Below are 24,810 nucleotides of genomic sequence, written 5' to 3' on the forward strand. Positions count from 1 at the left end.
TTTTATAGGTCTCTGACCTTATCAGACATTAAAGGGAGATGGAAAGATACAAAAGACATAATACACAGGTCCCCAAATCTTTGGGAGTTACTCTCTCAGGCCATAAACCCAACAAAAACTAAGAGCAAGACAATTTCTGCTCTATTTTGATGATCATACAATTTAAGGGATACAAATGTAGAGATGATCTTTTAAAGATGTAGTGAATGACATCTAACAACACAGGCTGCTGTAGGAATCAGCCAACCTTGGCAATTCCACCGTGGCTCTGTCCTCCGTATGGGGGTGATGCCATGTTTTTCTTTGATCTTGGGTTATATGCTGGTGTCTCCTCCGTTCAATTCCATCTCTTGTATGTGGCTCACTTAAACACCTCTACCACTATAATTATCTTGTGAAACTGAACAGGAGATAAGCTGATACATGGGAAAACTTCACCTGGCCCTGCCATCAAAGATTTACCTGATTAGTTACTAAAGCAGTTACTATTAGACATTAAAAAAGAGGAAAGTACTGGTAAATTCAAGGATTAGAATACAATTTTTGGATAATAAAACAAAGCATATTGGCAGGACCTAGGTAGGTTTGAATTCCACGTCTGACATTTTTCTAGCAAGTCCCTCAACTTCTTGGAGCCTATTTCCTCATCTGTACAATGTGGATACTAAAGTCTTACAATGTTTTTACAAGGCTTAATTGAGCTAAAACAAGTAAATCTCTTTGTAAACCTTATGACACTACATAAATGTCAGCTATGATCCTACTTATAGTGAAGTTAGACATTTTCTAGAGACATTGATCATCTTTGAGAATTTTATACATGGCAACTAATATGATCTCTTGCTGTAATTGTATTAGTTGGTCCAACACTACTTAAGTTAGATGGATCATTAAACTGATACATGAAGAGGCCATACCCCCATAAAACTGTCTGAGTAGGAGGGCTAAACAGGCCTCAAAACTGTCCGTGAGTTAGGAGGATCTCTACCCCAAGCATGTGAAGATGTTCTCTTGGTGGAATGGGTGGATGAGAATAACTTGTTCCAACAGTCATGAAGGCAGCTGAAGCAGGGATTATGGGGTGCTTAGAGTCTGGTCAGACATCAAAGATGCCAAGGTCACATCCCAGGGCCATCACCAGTCATCTTGACTTTTTTTCTTACCACTGGACTTCAATGACTCTGGAAAAGAGTGCAACCCTGCCTCACTTAAATCCAATTCACTCGCAAGTTAAGACATCACCTTGTGATGTCATTGGTCCTCTTCAAAAATGAAGGATGAACAGCAACAACTTAAAATACCTCTAGTACTGTCATTATTTTGTGAAAACATTTTATCAAACACATGGTCGGAACAACAGCAGAGCACATAAAATGCTGAGATTTTCATTCCATCCTCACACCAGCCCCCTAAGCAGGAGCATCTCATCCCTTTCAGCTTCCAGCTGTTATCAAGGTCTGGGTCCCAGCATGATAGGAATCAGTATCTGGTCATAAATATCCTGGATCCTAATAAAACTGGATACATGCAATTAACTCATGGCTAGTTTAGACAGCACCACCAAAACTTAGGGTACCTCCGCTGTTTGCAGCTGCATAGGCAAACAGTGCACCAGGATGCAAGTCAGCTCCAAGTGTTCAGATATTGCCACTTCTCAGGATCTGAAACTACAATGGGCATCAGTCTGTTCCTGAAAACTTCTCAGAACTCTTTCCATGTAGCACAGCCTGAAATGAGTCTGGAACCTACAAAAGCATGAGGGACTGGCATGGCCCTGGAAAACATTAAGTTCCCCAAAGGTCTTTCCCTTTCTCCTTCCAAACTCATATCACTTCTCTCTGTCTCCTCTCCCTCTAGGTGCTATGAATGTCCAGAAGTAAATTAGTGAAATGAAACTATGCCAATGTCAACATACTAGCAGAGAGGCTAGAATGCCCTGATATAAAAAAATGAATTGCTTTCATTTCTGTAACTTAATAAAAATAAAATGTTTTAAGATATTTTTAGTCTTTTGTTCTCCTCACCCTCAGAAGTTTCAAAGGTATATTAAATCTAGAAGCCTCTACCAGGTCCTTGCACTAACCCATTTGTCTTCCTTCTTACAAGGTTATTTGGATCTTAAGATTTGCTCTGGGTTTCTAACAAATATATTACACAAAGTACGTGGATAGTATACAGAAGTAATAAGTTCTCCTGGCAAATCAAAATGAACATTCAAATTAAATATCCTGCTCCAGTGAAACTGGTGGTATTGAAAATCTTGGCTATTACTAACCACCTTTTAATGCTTGGCTACCAGATCATCAGGGGCCACAGCACTGCCCACAGCACAGCTAAAGGTTTGAAGCACGTGCTACGTTATTTTGGTCAATACTTCCATCTAGTGGTTATAATAGGAAAAGTCCTACCTACACCTTTCAAAAAATGATTACATTTCGTTAATCCAAAACAGAAACAATGTCCTCATGCTTTCATTTTCTTCAAAAGAATACATAATATAGTATGTGCTTGTTACAAAACTATCAAAGGAAATATTAACTATTAGTTTCTGCTCTATCCATGGTAGGGTCAAAGACAATAGGGAAGTATGAACTATTCCCACAAAACCTTCACAGGTTGAAAGATATAAAAGGAACTATAAGCTCTTTTCTCACAAAAGCTTCATGGGGGTGAAGGATGTCTACTGCCTCCTGAAAGTTTTAGTTTCATGAACCTGTGTAACCTACCATCCTCTGTCCTTTTTAATAAGAGATACCAGGGAGTAAGGAGAGGATTGGGCAAAAAAGAAACAGGGTTAGCCCTTTAGTCAGGAAGAATGGAGATAAAACAAATATAGTGTTGAGGTAGTTGATGAGGTCACGTACTGTCCATAATGAGAATGTTATTCCATTGATAATGTGCCTGCTGCCTGGTAAAGGATAAATACCAAGACAACATGTAAAATGGAAAGTGTCAGCCATCTTTTGGATTAGAATTCATATGTCTCCCCATACAATCATTCTAATTGGGAAGGGGGGCAGGGCAAGCTACAAAATCATTTTAGTTTTTAAAAGCACTGGTTGGAGACAGGTAGTCTAGCTTGAGTATTAGGGCAAGAGCTAGGAAATGTGTTTATGGTTAAGAAGATGTGTGACCTTGGGAAAGTCATCCAACATTTATGAACTTTATCCACCTTCTCCCAGGATTCTCTAGCCCAGAAATGTTTAAAGTGGTTTACAGTAGGTCCATGTGCCACGTAGATTATAAAAATTCTGGACAAATTTGCCTCGTGGGCTTAGATTGAGGGGAGATGGATTCCTGGCTCAGTTGTGCCATTCAGTCTCTAAGTCTTAGTTTTACTATCAAAAACTGAACTTCAGACTCTATCATCCTGGGGGGTTGGGAAGTCCAGCTAATCACGAAGCACTATAAAATGTCACCAAAATGCTTAATAAAAATAAAGCTCTCCAGTTCAAGGACGCTGGGAGAATGAATAAGTGGATATTTTCACAGACTTGGGAAGATAAAAAGCTTGGAGTAGATATTAGACATTACTAACCATTGCCATTACAAATGGAAAGGCAATAGGCAGGGAGCCCATGAATCATATAATTGTACAAAATACAGCAGATTGAAACTGTTTTCTAGAGAATAAAATGAGGGGAAATATATTAAAGTTGAAAGAAAGACTGGTCACCTTCTCCTCCAACTTCTGAGCACCCCATTAGTCACCTAACCATTGCGTGTTTCAAATTTTAACCCCTTCATCCCCTCCCAATAGCCCTGACTGTGTACCATCTTGTTTTTCCTTCTCTCTTCACAAATGGCAGTAGTCCCAGGAGCCTTCATTTGGCCATAGGGGAGTTTTTTCTCTAGAAAATATATGTGGACTTTTTCTGATAACTGATGGTGAGCCATACCTTTATTGTGTTCTAGAGTCTTCCAGGAGCAAAAGTCAAGTTTGCTATTTATACACTTTGCAGACTTTGGCCTCTTCACTTTTTGGAAAATTGGAACATTTGCCCTTCTCCAATCCTGCAATGTCTCTCCTGTTGTCCAGGATCAGTCAAAGATCACTGACTCTGATCCAAAGATTACTCTCCAGTTCCTTCAGTAAACTAGGCTGTCCCAAACTCAAACCATGGCAGACTGCGAGAGTAAGAAGGTAAAGAAATGACATCCTCCAGGGTCAGCTTGTGTCCTTTGGCTATAAGCTATCCTTCTGACCTTCAAAAAGGCAAGATACATTATTGGCCAAAAAACACTGGATATGAGAAACAGTTTTGTGTCACAATGGATAGAGCACTGGGCCTAGAGTCAGGAAGACCTGAGTTCAAATCTTGTTTTATTAGCTATGTGACTCTGGTTAAGTCAACCTCTGTTTGCCTCTGTTTCCTCATGTGTAAAATGGGGATAGTAATAGCACTTCCCTCTCTCCCAGGGTTGTAGGGATCAAAGAAGATAATAATTGCAAAGCTCTTAGTACAGTGCCTGGCACATAGTAAGTGCTATGTTATTAGTTGCTGTTATTATTATAACTATCCATACAATTACTACTAATATCTGAGATCCAGAATATTTTGCTAAGATTTTTAAAATAAAGTGCTCTCTGTATCAGATTGCTTGCTGTCTTGGGGAGGGGAGGGAAGAAGAAAAAAATTTGGAACTTAAAATCTTATAAGAGTGAATATTGAAAACTACCTTTACATGTAATTGGAAAAAATAAAATACTATTAAATGGGAAAAATAAAATAAAGGGCTCTACTTTAAACTTCAAATCCATCAATGCTTATTATTCTTGATGAAGGCACCTACTTCTAAGAAACTTCCCTTAAATCAAAACCTCTGAGATAGCAGTTCACTAAGTGTTTGACTTAGTAGTTCACTGAGCACCTTAGTTAAAAATCTCTCTCTCAATCTCTCTCTCAATCTCTCTTTCTCTCTCTCTCTCTCTCTCTCTCTCTCTCTCTCTCGGTACTTACCTTTTCATTCTCAGGAACCTCTGCCCCTATTTATCTGGCTTTATAACTACATTTCCTGTAGTATTCCAGCCTACAGTGAAAGAGAAATGCTAAACCAAATGAAGGACCGTTGTCCTGTTGTTCTGATTTGTCCAACTCTTTGTGACCTAATTTGGGGTTTTCTTGGCAAAGATACTTCAGTGGTTTGCCATTTCCTTCTCTAGCTTATTTTACAGTGAAGGAAACTGAGGCAAATAGGGTTGACTTGCCCAGGGCCACATAAATAGTGAATGTTTGAGGCCAGATTTGAACTCAGGAAGATGAATCTTCTTGACTCCAGGCCCTGAGCTCTATCCGCTTGTACCCAATTGTACTAGATGTAGAAAAATACTCAATGAAGTCAAGATGCAGATGCTAGTCTGGATGGTAGCTAAGGAATGATTATTCTCAATCTATAAAGCAGTGTAAAATAGATGGATCAACAGAATAAATAAAATGAGGAGAATAAAGTCTCTAAAATCAGAGGATTTCAAAGGAACATCTAGTACATGGCAGGAATGTGGAATGTTCCTCAGGAAGTAATTCACAAAAATGAAGAAGGTATACCTTCCCATCTTGCTACCTAGAACGGTCTGCTTGTATTTCTCAATTATGTCTCTCCATTACCCAGGTCAAGATTCAAAATTTCTCTTTCACAAAGAAGCTCCCATACCAGTTCTTAAAGCATTGTTTCTGGGCAACCATGGATCTTGAATTATATTTTAAAAGGAATATAATAAGTGCATCAAACTGTTTTTCCAGTCTAATTATATCTCCTAAAATGCCTGAAGTCCTGGAAGCATTAGTAGGGGAAAACTATACACAACCCCAATAGGCCAATTTAAAGTCCCCAATGCCTGCCTACAAGAGTCTACAGAAGCTGTAAGAACTCTGTATATACACTTGAAAAGGAAGAACTCCTTCCCTCCATCCTAGGGAGGGGTAGGGTAGGAATCTGAAATCTCAGGAGAGGTGAAGAAAGTGATTAAGATGAATCTTTGTAAGGACTAAGCCCAGTAAGTAGGAGAGAAAGGAGTTGGGAGAGACAGCTGAGGCTACATCACACTGTGGCTGCTTCCATGAAAGTGAACTTGCAGGAAAGAAAGATGAAAGAAGGTACAGACAAAAGCTGAATCCCTGTCTGCTGTGACCTACACAGCCCTTTATTTTCTACTTTCTACTCCTTTTTCCTTTCAACCACTCTATTTATTTTCATTCCTTCAAGTGTTCTCAAAAAGAACCAGGGTTCTTTCAGCTATCCTTCTCCTTGTATGAGTGTGTCCCTGAGGAGAAGAAAGGAAGCCACGGAGGGAGAGGCTGTGGTTGCTCTGGAATACACAAGAAAGAAAGAAGTAATTTCTAGATCCAGATTGCTCAGACATCCAGCTGGGTGCTTGAGGTGAACCAGAAATTTCACTGATAATTTAACTCTCCAAAAAAGCCTTGTGAATCCTGTCCTCATAGATTCTCCAGGGCAAAAAGAATGAGCTAAGCAGTGGGATACCAAGGAATGAGAGGCTTGGTAGATAAGGCTAGATGTCACTTTCCTCAGGAGCAGCAGCCTTTAGTGCCTCAGTGATCCTTTTATTCTATCCAGGCAGGTTTTAAAAAAAACTCCTTAGGAGGGTGGAGACTAGAAAAAAAGTCAAGACTATGGAGTCTGCTAAAGACTTTGGGAAAGAAGAGCTCTGCCCAAACAAGTGAGGGATCAGAGAGAGGGAATCGTTTTCCTGATAGACCAAACTCTCATCCTTAGCCACTAGCAGACATTGATTCTTGGGAGAAATGTCCATGACTCCTTTTTCCAAAGAGTAGGAGGAGCACAGGGCTTGCAGAGTTAAAGGGGAGTTGTGTTATACTGATGGATTCCCAGTCTGGTGAAGCCAATGGACCCTTCTCAGAATGTTTTCAAATGCATTAAATATATTGCATTACAAAGCCAATTATATTGAACTACATTACCAAACAAAACAAAACAAAACCAAGTTCATGAACTCCAGGTTAAGAACCCTTGTATTATAAGGTCTCGTTAAGGGTTGGGTTTTGTTTTGTTTTATTTTTCCTTTAAGGGCTAGTCTCTAAAGTCTTAAGGCATTTTTTCTCCCAGTGCAAATTCTATTACCCACCAAGCAAGTTTATTCAAGTTTACTCTACTGGGTATTGAATTGAGTTATAATTGTGTTAAGGTGACGTTTTGAGAAGGTCACATAATTTGTAAAACATACTTATGTGCTTATGAAACTAATATGGCTACTATGGTATTGGGGAACTCATGTTCCATTGTGTGACTAGATCCTTATTAGGGATTAATGATTTGATAGATACTCACTGAATACGACAAACATAACAGGGATTTTGTACCATACCATAGATCCTTTGGGAGTATAGAAAGGTCTAAGAAAAGCATATAGGAAAGAGGCAGTGGCTATGCTATGTGAGTTGTCTAAGAAGAAGAGAACAACAATAATAATAATAACCTTTGTTTATATAGTGCTTTAAGGTTTGCAAAGCACTATACATATTTTCACTCATTTGACCTTTGTAACAACCCAGTGAAGTAAGTGTCATTATTATCCTCATTTTACAGATGAGGAAACTGAGGTAGATAGAGGTTACATGTCTTGCCCAGGGTCACATAGCCAGTAAGTATCCAAGGCAGGATTTGAATTTAGGTCTTTCTGACCCCAAGTACTGCTCTCTATTCATTACATCACTTAGGGGCCTCTAATTTGACTATCATATATTCTCAAAGAGATAACTTGTGAGGCTGGGTCCGTGGAAAATGTCAAATACCAATGTCATGTTACTTGAATTTTTGCAGAGTGCACAAGACAGCTATGTAAAGTTCCTTGATACTCTCCAATAGGAGGGGGGAAAAGGCTGGTGGGCCTAGTTCAGAGAGAAGGTACTATCTGTGGAGAGCATGAACCTATTCTATACTGCCCCAAGTGATAAGAGGACTAATAGATGATGCACTCTGCGTACAACTAGTGATGTGCATATGCCAAAACAATCTTTCAGTTACTACAGCTGGTTCATCATTTGCCTGTGGCAATTTGCCTCGGTTGAGCCTGGGTAAGTCACTAATCTCTCAGTGCTCTTGGTAACTAAGACTAAAAGTTGCTGAGAAGATGCTGATCAATTGGTAGATTAGAGGCTGGGAGTTCCCTATACCACTGAAATCACAATTCTGATACCTATCCCCTATTCCACAGTTAGTTAAGGATCTCATGATAACAAGACCAATAATAGGCAGAAGAGACAAAAATTGGGCCCGCATTGTTCAAGGCATCTCACTTGATCAAAAGGCCAAAAGTAAGAATAACTCAGATCAATCAGATCTCACAGACAGTCAGGCCACCCTTGCTAGAAGACAAGTACTCAGAGTGACTCTTCCTGACCAAAAAAGGGCACCACAAATTAGGGTAGCCCGATTTGTACACTGCGCCAAAAGAAGCCAAGCTATATTCTGCTAAAAATATGGACTAGATGGGTAGATGTGTGCTAATATACTTAGGGAAATTTCTCATTAGCTTGCCAAAAGATGAATTCTAATCAAACTGGCATTGGAAAATGCAGACCCTGGAAAAATCCCTACCCCTCCAGCTTCTTTACACCTGGACTCATAGGATCCTATGCAGCAGTGATACTAAGGACTAAAGATGCACTGACTTGCTGTATTGGGCAGTAGATCCCAAGTGACAATTATATTCTAATCATTTTATGAAAATTACCTCTACAGTCAACTTGCAGATATTTCTACAGTCTATTAGGAGGCAAGTCCTCTGGGTACTGGTTGAAAATGATTGCTTATGTTTTGGTTATGTTATAGTGGGTATAGCATTCTTAAAGTTTAACTTTGGTGACTCCAGTACCTGAGGAATAGAAGGATCATCTGAGGAAGAAACTCAGAGTGAAGGTCAAAATGTTCTTATTGCATGAATGGATGAATGAGACATGAAGTGCCCACATGCCAGCTCAACAAGTGCTGACCATTCAGAGGGCAATTTTGGAAAACTGATTATAAATGGAGGATCTCAGAAACCTGAAGGAACTGCTAGCTAAAGACATCATTATCAAATCTCATAGTTCCTATGGCTTATCACAGTGTAGTATGGAAGAAGATTAGAAAGACTTGAATGTGTGGATGATCAGACTTCGAATAAAAAACAAAGATGTAACCACGGTCACTCCCCTTCTCAAAAATATGTGTGGCTTCCTGTAGACCGTAGGTTAAAATACAAAATCTGCAACCTAGCATTTAAAGCTCTCTGTAATCCAGCTCCCACCCATCTTTCCAGGCTTATTTCATATTATTAAGAGGCACTTTTGATATAAGAATACTTCATATAATTGTAAGGTATCCACAGCATAATGGATAGAAAGCCAACCTCAGTCAAGAAGACCTAAGGTCAAGTTTCACCTCTGACATATGCTGGCATTATGATCCTAGGCAAATTACAACCTCTCAGAACCCCCCAGGCAACTCTCTATGCCTATAAATTTCAGAGTAGATGTGGACGTGTCTTAATATAGGGAATGACTTATACAATTGAAATCATAAGTATGGCTCAAAACAACAACAACACTCTATAGCCTTGTACCAGCTGTTCTCATATATGACATCCTATTCCCTTTTTCTGTGACTTTGCATAGGTGGACTTCCATGACTGGAAGGCATTCTCTTCAATTTTGCCTTTTCGAATCCCTAGCTTCTTTCAAATCATGTTAGTTACTGTTTCCTACACAGGTCTTCTATGATATCCACAGTTGTTAGGACTCTCATAAAATCACTTTTTGTAACTTTCCAATACTCCTACCTTCTTTTTCCCTCCACGTACACAATCAGACACACATATTAGCCTCCTTCCTATTCTTCAGACATGATCCTCATTGCCATGCTTTTGCTTTAGTTGTTCCCCCTACCTGAAATGCTCTCCTTCTCACCCTCCAACTCTTTAGAATCTTTGATTTCCTCTAAGAAGCAACTCAAGTGCAACTTCCTTCAGGAGGCCTTTCCTGGCCCTCCCAAATTCTGGTGCCATTCCCTTTTAAGGTTGCCTTCCCTCTACTCTGAGTTTATCTTGTACATTCTGATTTATATATGCTGTCTCTCCCATAATAATATAAGTTCTTTGAGGACAGGGACTCTTTCTGTTTTTTTCTATCTATGGTGCTTAGCAAAGTAAGTCCTTAAAAATGCTTTTTTTTTTTTAAAGTTTTTTTGTAATTGCTTATCTATGTACATGTTGTATCTTTAGAGTAGAATTTAAATTCCTTGAGGACTGGCAGGATTCCTTCATTTATATTTGTGTCTCCATTATCTACACACAGTGACTTATATACAATTGGCCCTTAATGGTTGTTGAATTGGTCACCATGCCAAGAATCCCAGATGCCTAAGACTGTCTGGTGGGAATCCAGCATTTTTCAGATTTGGACCTGTGCAGCTGATACTGTCAGATCCCCATGGATCTGACATGAAGATGATAAGGAAAAGATGGCCTTTATCTGTCTATTGAACTTTCAGTAATTTGAGTACATGCCCCAAGGGATTTCTGGGAGTCCTGCCATTTTTTAGCTCTTTATGGAAAAATCATTAGTGATATAAATTACTTGGAGGTTGATGTATCTGAATAACCACATTATATTTGGGAAGACATCATAAAAGCATTAAAAATTACTATTAAAGGTATCCAATTGGCAAGGGATTCTAGTCTAAAACTATTAATTAAAAAGTACCCATTGTGCAGGGGCAGCTAGGTGGCATAGCGGATAGAGCTCCAGCCTTGGAGTCAGGATGATCTAAGTTCAAATCTGGCCTCAGACACTTGACACTTACTGTGTGACCCTGGGCAAGCCACTTAACCCCAATTGCCTCACCAAAAATAAAGTAATTTAAAAAAAAAAAGTACCCATTGTGTAGAGCCTCTGTCAAGCACCTGGGTAGATCTTATGAAGAACGAGTACTAACCCTAAGAAGGCAGAAACAGTCATCACCAGGCCACATTTAAAGAATATTCAAGAACTGACAAATTTTCTAGGATTAGACAGCTACTCTCAAAAATTTGTGAAGAACTCTGCCATCAATGAAAAGCTTCACAATGATTTCACTCATTGGTATGCGACTGCGAAGAACCAAAACCAAAAGGGACAAGTTTGCCTAAGCCATCTAGAAACACTGAGAGATTTTTGGCATGGAAAAGGTGATCAGGTCTTTAAGAACTTGATTAATTGCCTCATACGTGTGCCAGGGTTAGGCTAGTTTTGTTTGTTTTTTATAGATCCAAGCCCCCTATATTATACATTGATGCCAGCCCAGAGGGCTTTGGAAGCAATTTATAACACAAGAGTGATGGCCCCTAGAAACCAATTACATTTGCAAGTAGAAGACTCCTCATAAGACTCTGATATCCTATCCACTGATTTTAGTTCTCAGCTTTGCAGTGAACTGTCACTGATAAATTCTAAGAATATGTATAGGGAGATCAATTCCAAGAGCATACAAACAATAATCCATTGATTTATATTCTCATGAGTGCTAAACTGGATACCACCAGAATGGATTAATAGCACAGGCCAACTATGAGTTCAGTGTGCATTACTGGCCATAGAAGACTAATGTGGAAGCACATGTCCCATACCATTGGCCTGATACACAGAAACCTCACTGATTGCCATGCAAGAGGTGAAGACAATCTATAATAAAGAGAACCAGGTCAATAACACAAGAAAGCAGAGCTGTGATTCTAGGATTTCCCCAGGTGAATGTGCTATCAGGGGAGTAAATATATAATTAACCAGTCTCCTTTGCCTCCGTTGCCCTTGGATGATTTGTGGCAAGTGTATCTGTAGGTTAGATGGCTAAGAAAACTGATACAGACCAAGAAACAGGAGTATGACCGTCAGGGGATCAAGCTTAGCTCCTCAGAAGGTATGCTGCTGTTGAGAGAATGGCAGAAGTTGTAGATAGTGGAATACTACTGTACCAGATCATAAATGATCAAACATGAGGTACAGTGGAATTGCTTCTTACCCAGGGGTTAGGTTTCAAGTCAGGCCAAAAAATAAAAATTGCATATAGTTAAAATTACTGTCTCTCTTGCAACTTTTAAACTGCCCATAAAATATAGTACATAACTTATCCATAATTTTGAAATAAGAAATAGCTTTAAAGTCTGGGTTAATTGGAATAGGGAATGAAGAAGGTTAGAAATGAACCCTAACTGGACAAGCCTTTCCCCTGCCTGGTGCCTCTTCTCTACCATATGTTTCCCCCTCTCCCCAGTGAGAAAGGGGCAGGGGATTGGTGGTACTGGTGATGGTGGTGGCCGGTAGTGAGAGAGCAGGGAACTTGGAAGCAGACTCAAATCTCTTATCTCATATGCACTACTCCATGGCATATACCCATTGAGTGTAATGTTGCATGGAATGGTCCACTGGTCTCAGAGTTAGGAAGGAAAGAAACAAACATTTATTATGTGTCTACTATGTACCAGGCAATGTGTTAAGTATTATACGTGTGCTTATTCATTTGATTCTCACAACAACCCAGTGAGGTAGGTGCTATTATTATCCCAATTTTACATTTGAGGAAACTGAGGCAGACAGAGATTAAGTGATTGCCCAGGGTCACACAGCTAATAAATGTCTAAGGCCATATTTGAACTCAAGTCCTTCTGACTCAAGGGCTCTATATACTGAGCCACCAGCTGCCAGGAAGAACTGGGGTCCAGCCCAGCCTCTGACACATATTGGTTCTGTGACTTTGGGTAAATCACTCAACCTCTCAGTGCCTCAGGCAACTCTTTGGAGAGAAAGTGCCTACCTGCACTAATAGAGGGAGTTCCTCACTAGACATTTCCTATATCTATGAAATCATAGGTCTAGTAAAAATAAATCTTAGTTTTGCCTCTCTCTTTATAACAAAACAGTTCCTGACTTACAGATATATAGGCATAAAACCATTCTATTACGTAGACACATGGGTGCAGCTAGAACTCTGGAGCTGACACAGAAGAGATTCTATTGGCCCCACATGGTAGCAAATGTATGTAAAAAGTATGAGCCTTAAGCCTGGCATAGTTAAAAGAAAATGCTAATGGCAGCTCCTGGCACAGCACAGCACCAGCACTTTAGAGCTGGTGTGCATAGACTTTTTATTTCTGTAATGGAATAGGAAAATCATTAGTAATAACCTAATGATGACAGAATACCTTCCTTGATATGTGGGTTGAACACATGGCTATCTATCAAGTAATCAAGTGTCTAGAGTAGCCAAGGGGTTACAGAAGAAATATTTATTTATAGCTTTCATGCCAGGATCTCTACAAATTTGATGCATCACAAGCATTTGCTACCCTTGGGGGAATTGGTTGGACTCTGTGACCACCAGGAGGTCAGCAAGTGGAGAAGTAGTCTGGAGAATCATGGGCAGAGTACAGTTTGAAGTGAACATGGCTGGCAGGAGTACTTCCTCAAATGGAGGTTCTGGGGAGGAACTCACTACTTGCAGGAGATTATAGGGGTGAAGGCATTGCCAGTATGAGGTCACTGGGACAGAGGCAGAGAAGATTAAGTCTGAGGAATCATGGTCTTGGAGCAAGCAAAGCAAATCACTGTACACACCCAAGAGGTATCAGCAAGACCTTCATGCTAGCTACTGATATGAAGCTTTCACCATCCTTTGCACTACTTACCCCCCTCCCCACTGCAACACACACACACACACACACACACACACACACACACACATACATATATACAGGAGACACTTTTCTCATCCCTGAGAATCTTCTAGAGATAATGTATATATTTGTACACGGATAGATGAAAATTACTCGGCTGCTTGATTTTTCCCTTGTTAACTTTGCTATTCTGTCTCATTTCAATACTTTGACTCTTTGGTTTATGGTTGCTGCCAGGTTTGTAATAGGTTTGTTCTGTGAAGTTTGGATTCAGTCAAAGGGCTGCACTTGAGCTCCTAGCAGGCCACATGTGGTCTCAAAGCCACAGGTACTTCACCCCTGTAACAGATTATTCATTGACTTGGGGGCTTATGTCACATTTGCATAATTATGATTATCCATATATTGCACAGAAACCTAAGGTAGCAAAGGTATTCCACAGCTGAGGTTACCTGTGCTACAGAAAAGAATTCTTTCATCTCTGCCTCTCTCATAAGAAAAACTGATCAGATAGATAAGACTTACACAGCAAACTGGGAGATGGAAATTCTAGGGTTAAGACACCTCCTTGGAAAACAATTGTTCCCAGGATAAGAATTCATAGGAGTGGCAGGGTGGAGCTGAAATGCCTTGAGGGTAAATGAGGAGAAAGATGAACTGTATACTTTAATGACAGTTTGAGATAGAAATAAGGATTTCTCAATGACCTCAATCTTTCCCAAGAGTAGGAGGTAATTTGTTTTAAAGAAGATACTTACTTGTTCCCATGCAGTAATCATTCCAATGTCAGCAGGTTCCCGTTCCACAACTGACACACCAGTCACTCCTGGGGAAGCTTCTAAAAGAGAAAAAAGAGATTCCATCAAGCTACATATTGTACAGCCCTCTTTGAGGCTCCTGGGGTTATTGCTCACAAATATTCCAATATTGGAGGCTATTTGCTGGTGTTTGCTATAGGAATTACATTCGCAAATAAAGAAGTCCCCCAGGCAGCTTTTTAAGAACAAAGCTTTAGCTTTGATGAAAGAGAGAACTGGGTCCTCAAAGTATTCATCCACTTTATCTGGTACTACAGCGTCTATAAGGTGGATGACAACTAAGAGAAAGTCCTTTGTTGCTTTCCACATAGTAGTTGCCAAATACATGTGACTGACTAAACATTAGGCATTCTGAGTGCCTAAATGGTATCATACAGAATTTGGCAGTAAGCTTAAGCTATATACTCTTGGGAAATAGGGGAGGAAGAGAAGAATTACACTTCAGCCACTCTTGATATAGCAGTTACACTCTCACTAGTTTCTCATCTGGGCAAGAGCCTTTCCCTGTACACAATCTTTGTGGAACAGAAATTCAGAAAACAGACCATAACAGCACTACTGTAAGAGATGGATTCCATCTTGCAGATGAATGTGCTTGAGAGCAAAACAACAAATAGCCCCAAACCTTAGAAACTAGTAGAGAACTGAAGCAGTCATCTATTTGCCTCTACTCTTTCAGTCATATTTGGTTACTGGCTCTTCAAAAAGAGTTAAATTACCAGAGTAGGAGTTAAGCAGAAATCTGAATAGAACCAAATCTTATTTTTACCGAAAAACCAATTTCTCTTCTCCCGACCCCATTTCCATTGTCATCTGGGTTCAAAACATTGGAATTATTGACTAATCACTTTTATTTATCTCCCAGGCTAATGTCACCAAGTCCTGTCATTTTCTCCTTTTTAATCTTAGATTCCTCCCTTCTCCTTTCTTCCTGCTGCTATTATAAATTCAGCCCTTTATCACCTTAAGCCTGAATTAATGAACCAGGCTCCTAAATGATCTGTCCTTGAACCTCTCAAAAAGCAGTAAGAATATTTTTCTTCTGATCTATGGGACAGAAAGGATATAAACCAGGAGGGTCAAACTACCACCACCTCAAACACCATTTTCTCTCAAATCCTAGTGTAAACAACTCAGGACCCTACGCCCAAGAGCCCTGGGAACAACAGTGTCCTCTAGGCCACTGACACTATTCTCAGCCTGGCCCCCCCACCCATTATCCAGGGGAGCAATTCTGCGGAGAAGAGGCCTATCACCATCTGTTGCCCAATTGCCACTGATAAACAGGTAAACCCAAGAACTCCAGGAAGAGAAGCACCCTCCACCCACAGACTACCAATTACTAAAGAAATTCTTGATGCTAAAGTCCTTGGCTCCATTAAAGTATTTAAAATCAGAAAGAGAAGTAGTTTTATTCATGGAAATGACACTAAAGACACTGCAGTATCATCTGCCTTGTTGCAGTACCTGAAGGACAGGGCGGCTTTCTTATCTGACTTGAAGCTGAGATCTCCTACTCGTGTGGTTTCCACCTATTAGAATGTGAGCCACAGTTGTCTTACTTTTCTATTTATATACCCAGTGCTTAGCACGGTGCTTTTTCATTAATTTCATTCAATCTGTCTTGCAGCTGACAGCAAATTAGCCTTCCTAAAATACCACCATGAACATGTTACTCCTCTGCTCAAGAAGCTACAGTGATTTTCTATTACCAGGTCAAGTTTAACCTGTTCAACTTGGCATTCCAGGTACTCTCTAATGATTCCAACTTACCTATCCAACCACATAAGTCCTCCTCTCTAGCAGACATAAATGTACTCCCAAAACTCACTGCTTAATCTCTACCTTTGTTCATTTCCCCTGACCTGGAGCACTTTAATCATCTTGCAAGGCCTGCTTTGTCTTATTCTTTTTCTGAGCTTTATTAGACTCTGACCTCCCAAAGCACTTAGTGTTTATGCCATACATACTGCCACATTATACTATCGTTTTCTGCTTATTTCAAGACTTCTCTAATGTAAACTCTTTGAAAGTTTTTGAATTCAGAAGACTGTTGAATATACTATTCAGCAGGATAGTATACTTTTAGTCACGGGTTCCCAAACTTATTTGGCCTACTGCCCCCTTTAAAAAATTATTTAGCGCCCCCCTAGAAATCAACTTTCTTTAACTTTTAACGTTTAAAAATTTTTTTTTTTTTAAATTTGCATCATTTAAAAAAAAATACCACCCCCCTGGATCATTCCAAGACAGTATCACCCACTTTGGCAACCTGTTAGAAAATGCAGGAACTGGGTAGGAATATCTACTCTAATAAATGTTTTCTATTTTATTCACTGCTTTCATAGGCATTGCTTAGTACTTCTCACTCTACCCCAGCCTGCACAACATACAGCATACCAAAGAATTTTAGCCCGATTGCGAAAAATGTAGGGTTGCCACTGTGAACTTTCCTGTTTGTCACTTGACCCACAGCAACCAACCATCAGTCTAACCTGTCTGCAGCCCTAATAAGTTTAGCCTATTTTAATTTTGGCCCCTACCTGCTGCCAAGTTGTGCAGGTCTGCTCTACCCCTACCAACTGTCATTGATCTATACCATTGTTCTGGTTTGGAAAAAGGAAGCCAGAGTTCCCATACTAATTCTAGCATCTTATGTCCTTCCTGTTTGACCTGACAAGTTATTTAACTATTCTGGGCCTTAATTGTTGTAGCTGTTGTTTTTCCATTTATAAAAATACTACTCGCCTTGCCAGTCTTAAAGGATATTGTGAGGGTCAAACTAGCTAGTATCAATAGACTGTATTTGTATAGCACTTTCTGGTTACAAAAGCCACGTGTATAATAATTCCAGAGGTTTTCTTAGAAAAGTTTGTGATGGTGTGCATATGTGTGTGTGTACACACACAAACACACAAATTTGTGGAGACCAGGTGACGTCACTGGATCCTCTAATGTTTTATAGCAGAGCATTCTAGTGATTTAGTGATCAACCAAGAACTGTATTCTTTGAAAATAACAAGGCCTAACTGGGTGGTGAAGTTACTTAGAGGGCAGTCTGATGGCTGAAGAAACACTAGGTCACACACACACGTTGGCAATTAGTAATTACCCACTGGAATCTGCCTGATAGGCACAGCTGCTGTGAGGGATCAGTTTACACCACCTTAAGGCTGGGCTGTCCACCTGTCTAGATACTGACTTGCAACATAATGCCTAGAGAACAGAGACAATCCAGAAAGGTAATACTTAGCACCTGATATCTCACTTGGAGGTCTCATTCAGTCAACAACAGAGTATCCACTGAAATGAGGTTGTACTAGGTACTAACTGGGGTAAAAAAGAAACCGAAAACATGGCCTTGACTTGAATGGCTAAGCAGAGAAACAGTAATAAACATGATGTCTTTAGAGCATTTTATAAAGAGAGAAAGCGACAACAATTCATTGTATGTACTGACTTTTTCTGACATTAAAGATCAATTTATCAGTACCATACTAGAGTTGCTTTTCTGGTAATAGTTACTGGTTGTGCTGTTGCTGTTTCTCTCTCAGCTGGTCCACTTTGTAATTAATGTATTCTCAAGATGACTAGATGGGGAGATTCAAGCTTTGGTCATGGAACAGACTAACCTATTTGGCTCATAATATACAAACTTCCACACTGGAAAAATTGGGTTGCCAAGTATTTACTAAGTGCACATTCTATTTCAGCCCTGACATATTTAGGACACATGAAACAGTCTTTACCTTTAAGAGGTGTACAGTCTTATATATTACATGCAAGCTGAAGTAAAATTGTTTGGGATATGGGTGAAGGGGAAAGGAAGATCAATGACAACTGGTATGGTCAGGAAAGGCTTCATGGAGGAAGCAGAATTATATATCTAGACCTCAGAGTTCTTTTAATCCAACTTCCTCATTTTACAGAAAAGGAAACTAAGGCCAAGGGAGACTAAGTGTTTTGCTAAAGGTCACACAAATAATAAGCATCAAATTAAAGATATGAACCCAATTCTTTTGACTTTGAGGGCTAGTGCTCTTTTCACTGTGCCACAATGAGTTAAGCCTTGAAACATTACTTGTATTAGAGGTGAAGGTATCTCAGGTTTCAGGAATAGTACTAATGAAGGTAGGCTTGAGCATTACACAATTGTGAGACAGTCGAGTTCTGAGTGTACAAAGACAAGATGTTTCCACTGGTAAGTATGAGGGGGCCAGATTGTATGGAAGGCCTTGAAAGCCAAGATGAGGTAGCCACTGAAAGGTTTTTTTTTTTTTAGGATATGGAATTTAAAGTACTAAGTCTAACCCAACAGAACCTTATGCTGGAACTGGAAACTTACAGCTGTTAAAACACATTACTGGCTGATCACTTGTCGAATTTAATAACTCTTGGGTAACGCAACCCACCTACAGTTTGGTCCTAATTATAAAACTTTGGGATAGTATTTGTGATGAATGCTTTGAAAATAACTTCTGGAGGGGCAGCTAGGTGGCACAGTGGATAAAGCACTGGCCCTAGAATCAGGAGGACCTGAGTTCAAAACCGGCTTCAGACACTTGACACTAGCTGTGTCACTTAACCCCACTGCCTAGCCAAAGAAAAAAAAAAAAGAAAATTTCTGGAGCTATGCAGCTAGCATTCCTCTGAATATGAGCAAAACCCCTTTTTGAAAGTGACATCAGAGATTTTTGTAGGATCATCTCTGGCTACTTTCTCTTTCCTTGGAGATCTTATCAGCTTTCATGGATTCAAGTATCAGCTTTATGCTGACAAATCCCAGACTGATATAACCTCAATTTCTTTCCTTAATTTCTGTCCCATGTCACCATCAACATCTTAAACTCAATCTGTATAAAATAGAACTCATTATCTTTGCCCCCAAACTGCCCCTCACTCTAACCTCTCTATTTCTGTTGAGAACAACCATCTTCCAGGCATACAGGTTAGAAATCTTGGAATCATCCTTAACTCTTCCCTCACATTCAATAATTTGCCAAGTCTTGTCAATTTTACTTCCTTCTTACATCTGATTTCTGTCTACCTCCATGTTCAGCATGATTATCTCCTTTTGCCTGGTCTATTGAAAGTCTTATAAATGATCCTCCTGCCTCAAGTCCCTTCCCTCCTCAGTTCAAGCTCCGTGTAGCTGCCAAGTCGCTAAGACAGAGGTTTGATCACATCACTCCCCTGCTCAAGAACCAATCTTTCTCTTTCAAAGCATTCAAACGGTTAAGTAATCTCATTGATGTGGATGTTTCCTTCAAACATGTAACCCATCCTTGCCTATTTTGCATATTTTCCCATAATTCATGGAGGAGGATATTCAACCAATGTGTAAGAGCCCTTTTTGGATTCCTCCTGACATTCTGAAAATGTCAGTTGTGCAACAGGGCTGTCCATCTTTCATCATTCAATGCAGTCCTACATTTTTCCAATGTCTTTTACCTCGTTTTTTTTTTTTTGTAAGTTTCCCATTGGTTACATGTTGAAGTTTGTTTATACCCATCACGAAACCTCTTCATTGCCCTCTGTATATTAAATTCTTCAGAGACTGTTACATTCCATACATCTCAGCCATACAGTATTTGTAGAATGGTGGTATTTAAAGGATTGGCTTTTTTCTGGAAAATGCTTGGCTTCACGAAAGGAGCTTTGTAATTTTCTGAAAGTAATCCAGCATTCTCTCTTCCTGGTTAATCTGCAATCTAGGGTAAAATACAAATTCCACTTTTTGCCCTTTAATCAGGCACCAATCTACTTTTCCAGGTTTATTTCCCTAGCCTTTCCTTCATATTCTCTGTTTCAGCCAAGCTGGTCTGCTTGCTGTTAACCTGAACAGTACTTTACATCTCCTTTCTCTACATCTTTACACATCTGGAATGCATCTGGAATGTATTTTCTTTATCTACAGCTCATGGTATCCCACCATCGTTCAAAGCTCAGACCTTGTCACGTCTATGCAAATTATTTTCCAAATATTTTTCATATAATTACCTATGTACCTGCTGTGTCCCCCCCAATAGAATGCAAGCTCCTCAAGCGTACAGATTGCTTCATTTTTGTATTTGTATCCCCAGCACCCTGAAATAGCATGGTTTCAAGTCGAACTTCTGATGGGCTGTGACCTTGATCAAGCTACTTAACCTCTCAGTACTCTGGGCAATGTCATGAGATTATAAATTGCGGAGGGAGCTGTTGATTGCAGTTCAATTTACCAAAGAAATCACAGGTCCAGTCCTTATCCCATCCCTAGTCCTTGGCACATCCCACATTGCCAGACTGTTAAAGCCTTTCCGTTATTGGCATCCGCGAGCACAAACACTCCCTCGGTAACGCTGGGATTCCTGTAGGACTTTGGCCTGCCTAAAGCCCTCCCTTCCCTTCCCGGGGTAAGGCTCTCCTGCCTCCTCCTCCTCGGACCCCCAGCACCTAGCACGGACCACGCACCTGACTGTATTTAAACCTCCACACTCCTCCTAACTCCTTTTCTCTACACCATTCCCTGTCTGTCTTCATCTTCACTAGACGGTGTGGTACGGGGGGGGGGGGGGGGTGGTCCACCTCGGTCTTCAAACCTCAAAGCGCTATATAATGGTCAGTTCCTAGTCATCCCTGAGCCTCAGTTTCCTTTTCTGTGAAACTGAGGTCGATGACCTACCACACGGGGCCGTCGTGCTGAAAGCTCTTTGTAAACCTTAAAGGACTCTACCCACGGGGGCTTCCCGTTCCTTGCCCCCTCCGGCCCCTCCCTCAGCACCCCCTCTTTCCAGCCCCCCCCTTTGCCTTCGGCCCGCCCCTCCCCCTGCATCCAGCGCCTCTGAAGGCTTTTCCTCTCCTGCCTGACTTCTCCCCTCCCACGCCATCCCTCTTCCACCTCCCCCTCGTACTCGCTCCCTGACCCAGGATACGGGCGACCCCCAGAGTTAGTTTCTCCAGGTGCGGTTTGTTGCCACCCAAACACTGCAACGATCGGTCCTCCATGGCTCTTTTCCCCAGTCTGTGCGAGCCCGAGGGTCAAAGGTCAGGACGAATCGTGAAGGGGGCGGGGCACAGGAGGGAGGAGGAATTCCATAACTCCGTCCCCTCCGCTCGACTTCAAGAAGCGATGCCGGCATGCCGGGAATCCTAGTTCTCTCTTCCCCTCTTTGGGCCTGGCGCTCCTTCTCTGTTTCGATTCCATCGGAGGCAGAAAAGCCGGGGAGACGTTATCAAACCACAACTCCCAGCTACCACCTCTCTTCCGCCTTCCCTTATTCCCTCTCACACCCGTGGGCCCTGACACGCCCACGCCTGACATGTTGGGGCGGGCCTCCAACACAGCAGAGCCAATGAGGGGACGATTCTGGCGGCCGGGGCGGTGCAGCTGAGGGGAGACCCCGGGAGTGGCGGTTGTTTCAAGATGGCGGATGTGACGGCCGTCACCGGCTCGGGGGTCGAGGCGTACTGGAGCCGGGACCGTATCCTTTGCCCGGCGGGCAGGGGGCGCTAGTGCACACGCTACATCGGGAGGGAAATGAGGGGTCTGGAGGGAAGGCGAGGGCAGCTGTGCGATGTACCCCCCTGCCCCCCGTCCCCGGAGGTCTCCCTCAGGGTAGGGCAGGTGAACGAGCAGCCCGTTCCTTGCCTGCTGAGGAGGCGGCAGCTTCTGGGAGCGCCGAGGCCCCGGTTCGGACCCTCCCCCTCGCCGTCCTTCTATCAGGGTTTCTTCCTCTCTGGCGCCTGGGGGCGGGGCGGAATGACCTCCGACCTCCCCTCTCACCCCGCATTTAAGCCTTTCAGGCGTATCAGGCCGAGGTGGGGGGGAGGCGGCTGTGCCCCGGGCCAGGGTGACCCCGAGGGATGGGCTTGACCTAGGAAGGAGGAGCAGGAAAAGTAGGGGGCGTAGGTTGGGTTTGGGGGGAGTTTCCTGAGGAAGACGCTGAGTGGCCCGGGAAGGTTGTCCCCTGAGTCCGGGGGCGGGGGGACCCGTAATGAGCCCAGGCCTAGGTGCCCTGCTGTGGTTCTAAGTGACCTGGGATCAGGGACGTGCTAGGTTTGGTGGGTGCAGGTGCAGGTGCAGAGTGAGGATGCTGCGCAGTGTGAGGTCCTTCAGTGGGCAGAGTGTGGTGTGAATGTGCAATGGTCTGGATGGTGATAGCAGGGACCCCAAAGCAGGAGTTCTTCACTTTTATTGTGTGTCATGGACCCTTTTGTCAGACTGGTGAAGCCCTTCACCGAATGTTTTTAAATGTGCAAAATAAGATACGTAAATTTACGAAGAAAGTTAGTTATTTTCAACTGGTTATGATGTTTATTACAAATGTTATATTTATAATATAATAGGTAATGATATGATAATGTATATATTACATATATTATAGTTGCTATGTTCTGTGTATACACACACATAAGCAAAACAACAAAAAAAAAACCCAAATAAGTTTATGGATCTCAAGTTAAGGAACTGTGCCCTAGACTGTGCTTCTGGAAGAGTTGTACAGCATTATAGACATGGGCATTGGACCACTGTGGATTTATGCTGACCAAGCCATACTCTCAAACTAGTTTTCCTGGATCATCTCCTTAAGGTTAAGTGCTAATTAATTGGCAGATACAAAGTCTGACCCCAACCTTGTTCTTATAAGCATGGTGCCCTAAATATAGTCTAACCATGTAGAGCAATGTATCCACTTCTTTTTCTCAACTTTAATGTAAAGTGCTAATGTCCCTTTTGGTGGTGAAGAGCTAGGGTAGAAATGAGTGGTGGTGTAATCCTTTAGAAATATGCAGGTAAAAGAAAGCAGTTTGATTCAGCTTAGGAAAATAATGGCCATAAATCATCTCAAGATATGCCATGGTGATTACGTTTATAGATCATTTGATTGTGCATTTGCTTGGTGTGTCATTGGTTATCATAATAACAGCTTGTCATGGCTTATCAACCATCCAGAGTTTTCATAATTGAGCTTTGAAAAGAACCACATTAAAAAAAAACAAACAACTTTTCTAGTAAGATACCCAAATTCTGGTCTTCCCATTTAAGTCATTTGGAAAGTTTTTTGTTTGTTTTTTTCACAATGAACACTTTTAATACTTCCATTAACCCAATTAAAAAAATTTTGAGTTGAAGTTTTCCTAGCCCCAGACAGCATCATCTTTTATACTTTTGTCCTTCTGTGACTATCAGCTGTTTTTTACTGTTTCTTCTTGTCACACAATATAATTTAGCTGTGGTATGTTGCACAAGAGCCTTACATACCTAATGTGTCAGCACTGTGAGATATGACATGATGTCATCTTAGGAGTCAGACTTCTGACTAAAAATGAACCCAAAAGCAGTGCAATGCTTTCTTACTCCATGGTAGTTCATAGTAAGTGCAGAGATGTTAGCAATTGATTACTCAAATGTACTTGCTTTGTTTTTATCAGGCATATTAAGTGTCAACTTTAAAGAGCTTGGTCAAAACTTAGAAATTGATTTTGCCTTGCTATTTAAAAAAAATTTAAATTAGATATCGCAAAAGGATTTTATGTGAATGATTGTGTATTAAGGAGGCAGCATGGTATACTAGTAAGAACAATGGCTCAGGTGCCAGAAGACCTGGGTTTTTATCCAATCCAATATTTAATACCAGTGTAACCACGGGCTAATCATTTAACCTTCTTGGGTCTCAGTTTTCTCACCTTTAAAATGACAGGGTTAGAGTAGGTAGCTTATGAGATTTCTTTCCACCCTAGATTTATGATCTTAGGTTTGGAAAAGCAGAACATGATCAATTATGACTATATGCATACTCATTAGTCTGCTGAAAATTTACATGAATCGTTATTAAAGATAAGGAATTCTAGACTGTACTGGAAGTGGAATCTCTGGGGCTGTTAGTGTGAGAGGAGCTCTGTGCTAGATATTAATTCGAATCTTTAGATTTTGGGTAGAACTGGACATACTCTCCAGAAATCCTTTTAAAATTGCTATTTTTGGTTGGTTGTTGTACTTCCAAAAACAAAACAGTAATTAAACATCCTCAGTTAGTGGCTTTATCATCTGGTAATTGTTGCACAGCCTCAAAGTATAAATAAGATCTAGTTCCTTGTCCTCACATAGTTTATAGTTTAGTAGGTGGCAAAGATGTTGGCGTAGGTAACTATAAGAAACAGTATTACATTTTATGTATTTAGAGAGTTACATAGTGGTAACAAGGTCTTGGAGTAAGATCATTAACTGGAAGACAGTTGTTATTGGAGAGGTTTGTTTTTTTTTAAGTTTTTGGTGAGGCAGTTGGGGTTAAGTGACTTGCCCAGAGTCGCACAGCTAGTAGGTATCAAGTGTCTGAGGCTGGA

The 24,810-nt window shown here is 41.0% G+C and overlaps 2 protein-coding genes across 5 annotated transcripts in view; one reads left to right on the forward strand and one right to left on the reverse strand.

Annotated features, from left to right (window-relative positions):
- TPGS2 (tubulin polyglutamylase complex subunit 2) overlaps positions 1–21,669 on the reverse strand; it is a 48,380-nt gene extending 26,711 nt beyond the window's left edge. Inside the window, 4 exon segments of the mRNA XM_027869109.1 lie at positions 14,425–14,504; positions 21,390–21,501; positions 21,504–21,535; positions 21,538–21,669. Coding sequence (XP_027724910.1) covers positions 14,425–14,504; positions 21,390–21,501; positions 21,504–21,535; positions 21,538–21,562 — 249 coding nt within the window. The 5' untranslated portion in view covers positions 21,563–21,669.
- Positions 21,670–21,866: 197 nt separating this feature from the next.
- Positions 21,867–24,810, forward strand: part of KIAA1328 (KIAA1328 ortholog) — a 468,197-nt gene continuing 465,253 nt past the window's right edge. For all 4 annotated transcript variants that reach the window (XM_027868902.1, XM_027868904.1, XM_027868903.1 and 1 more), the window contains exon 1: positions 21,867–21,947. In XM_027868902.1, the coding sequence (XP_027724703.1) occupies positions 21,890–21,947 (58 nt within the window). In that variant the 5' untranslated portion in view covers positions 21,867–21,889. The remainder of the gene's footprint in view (positions 21,948–24,810) is intronic.

This window comes from Vombatus ursinus, unplaced genomic scaffold (genome assembly GCF_900497805.2).
Source record: "Vombatus ursinus unplaced genomic scaffold, bare-nosed wombat genome assembly UNPS02014791.1, whole genome shotgun sequence".
Lineage (NCBI taxonomy): Eukaryota > Metazoa > Chordata > Mammalia > Diprotodontia > Vombatidae > Vombatus > Vombatus ursinus.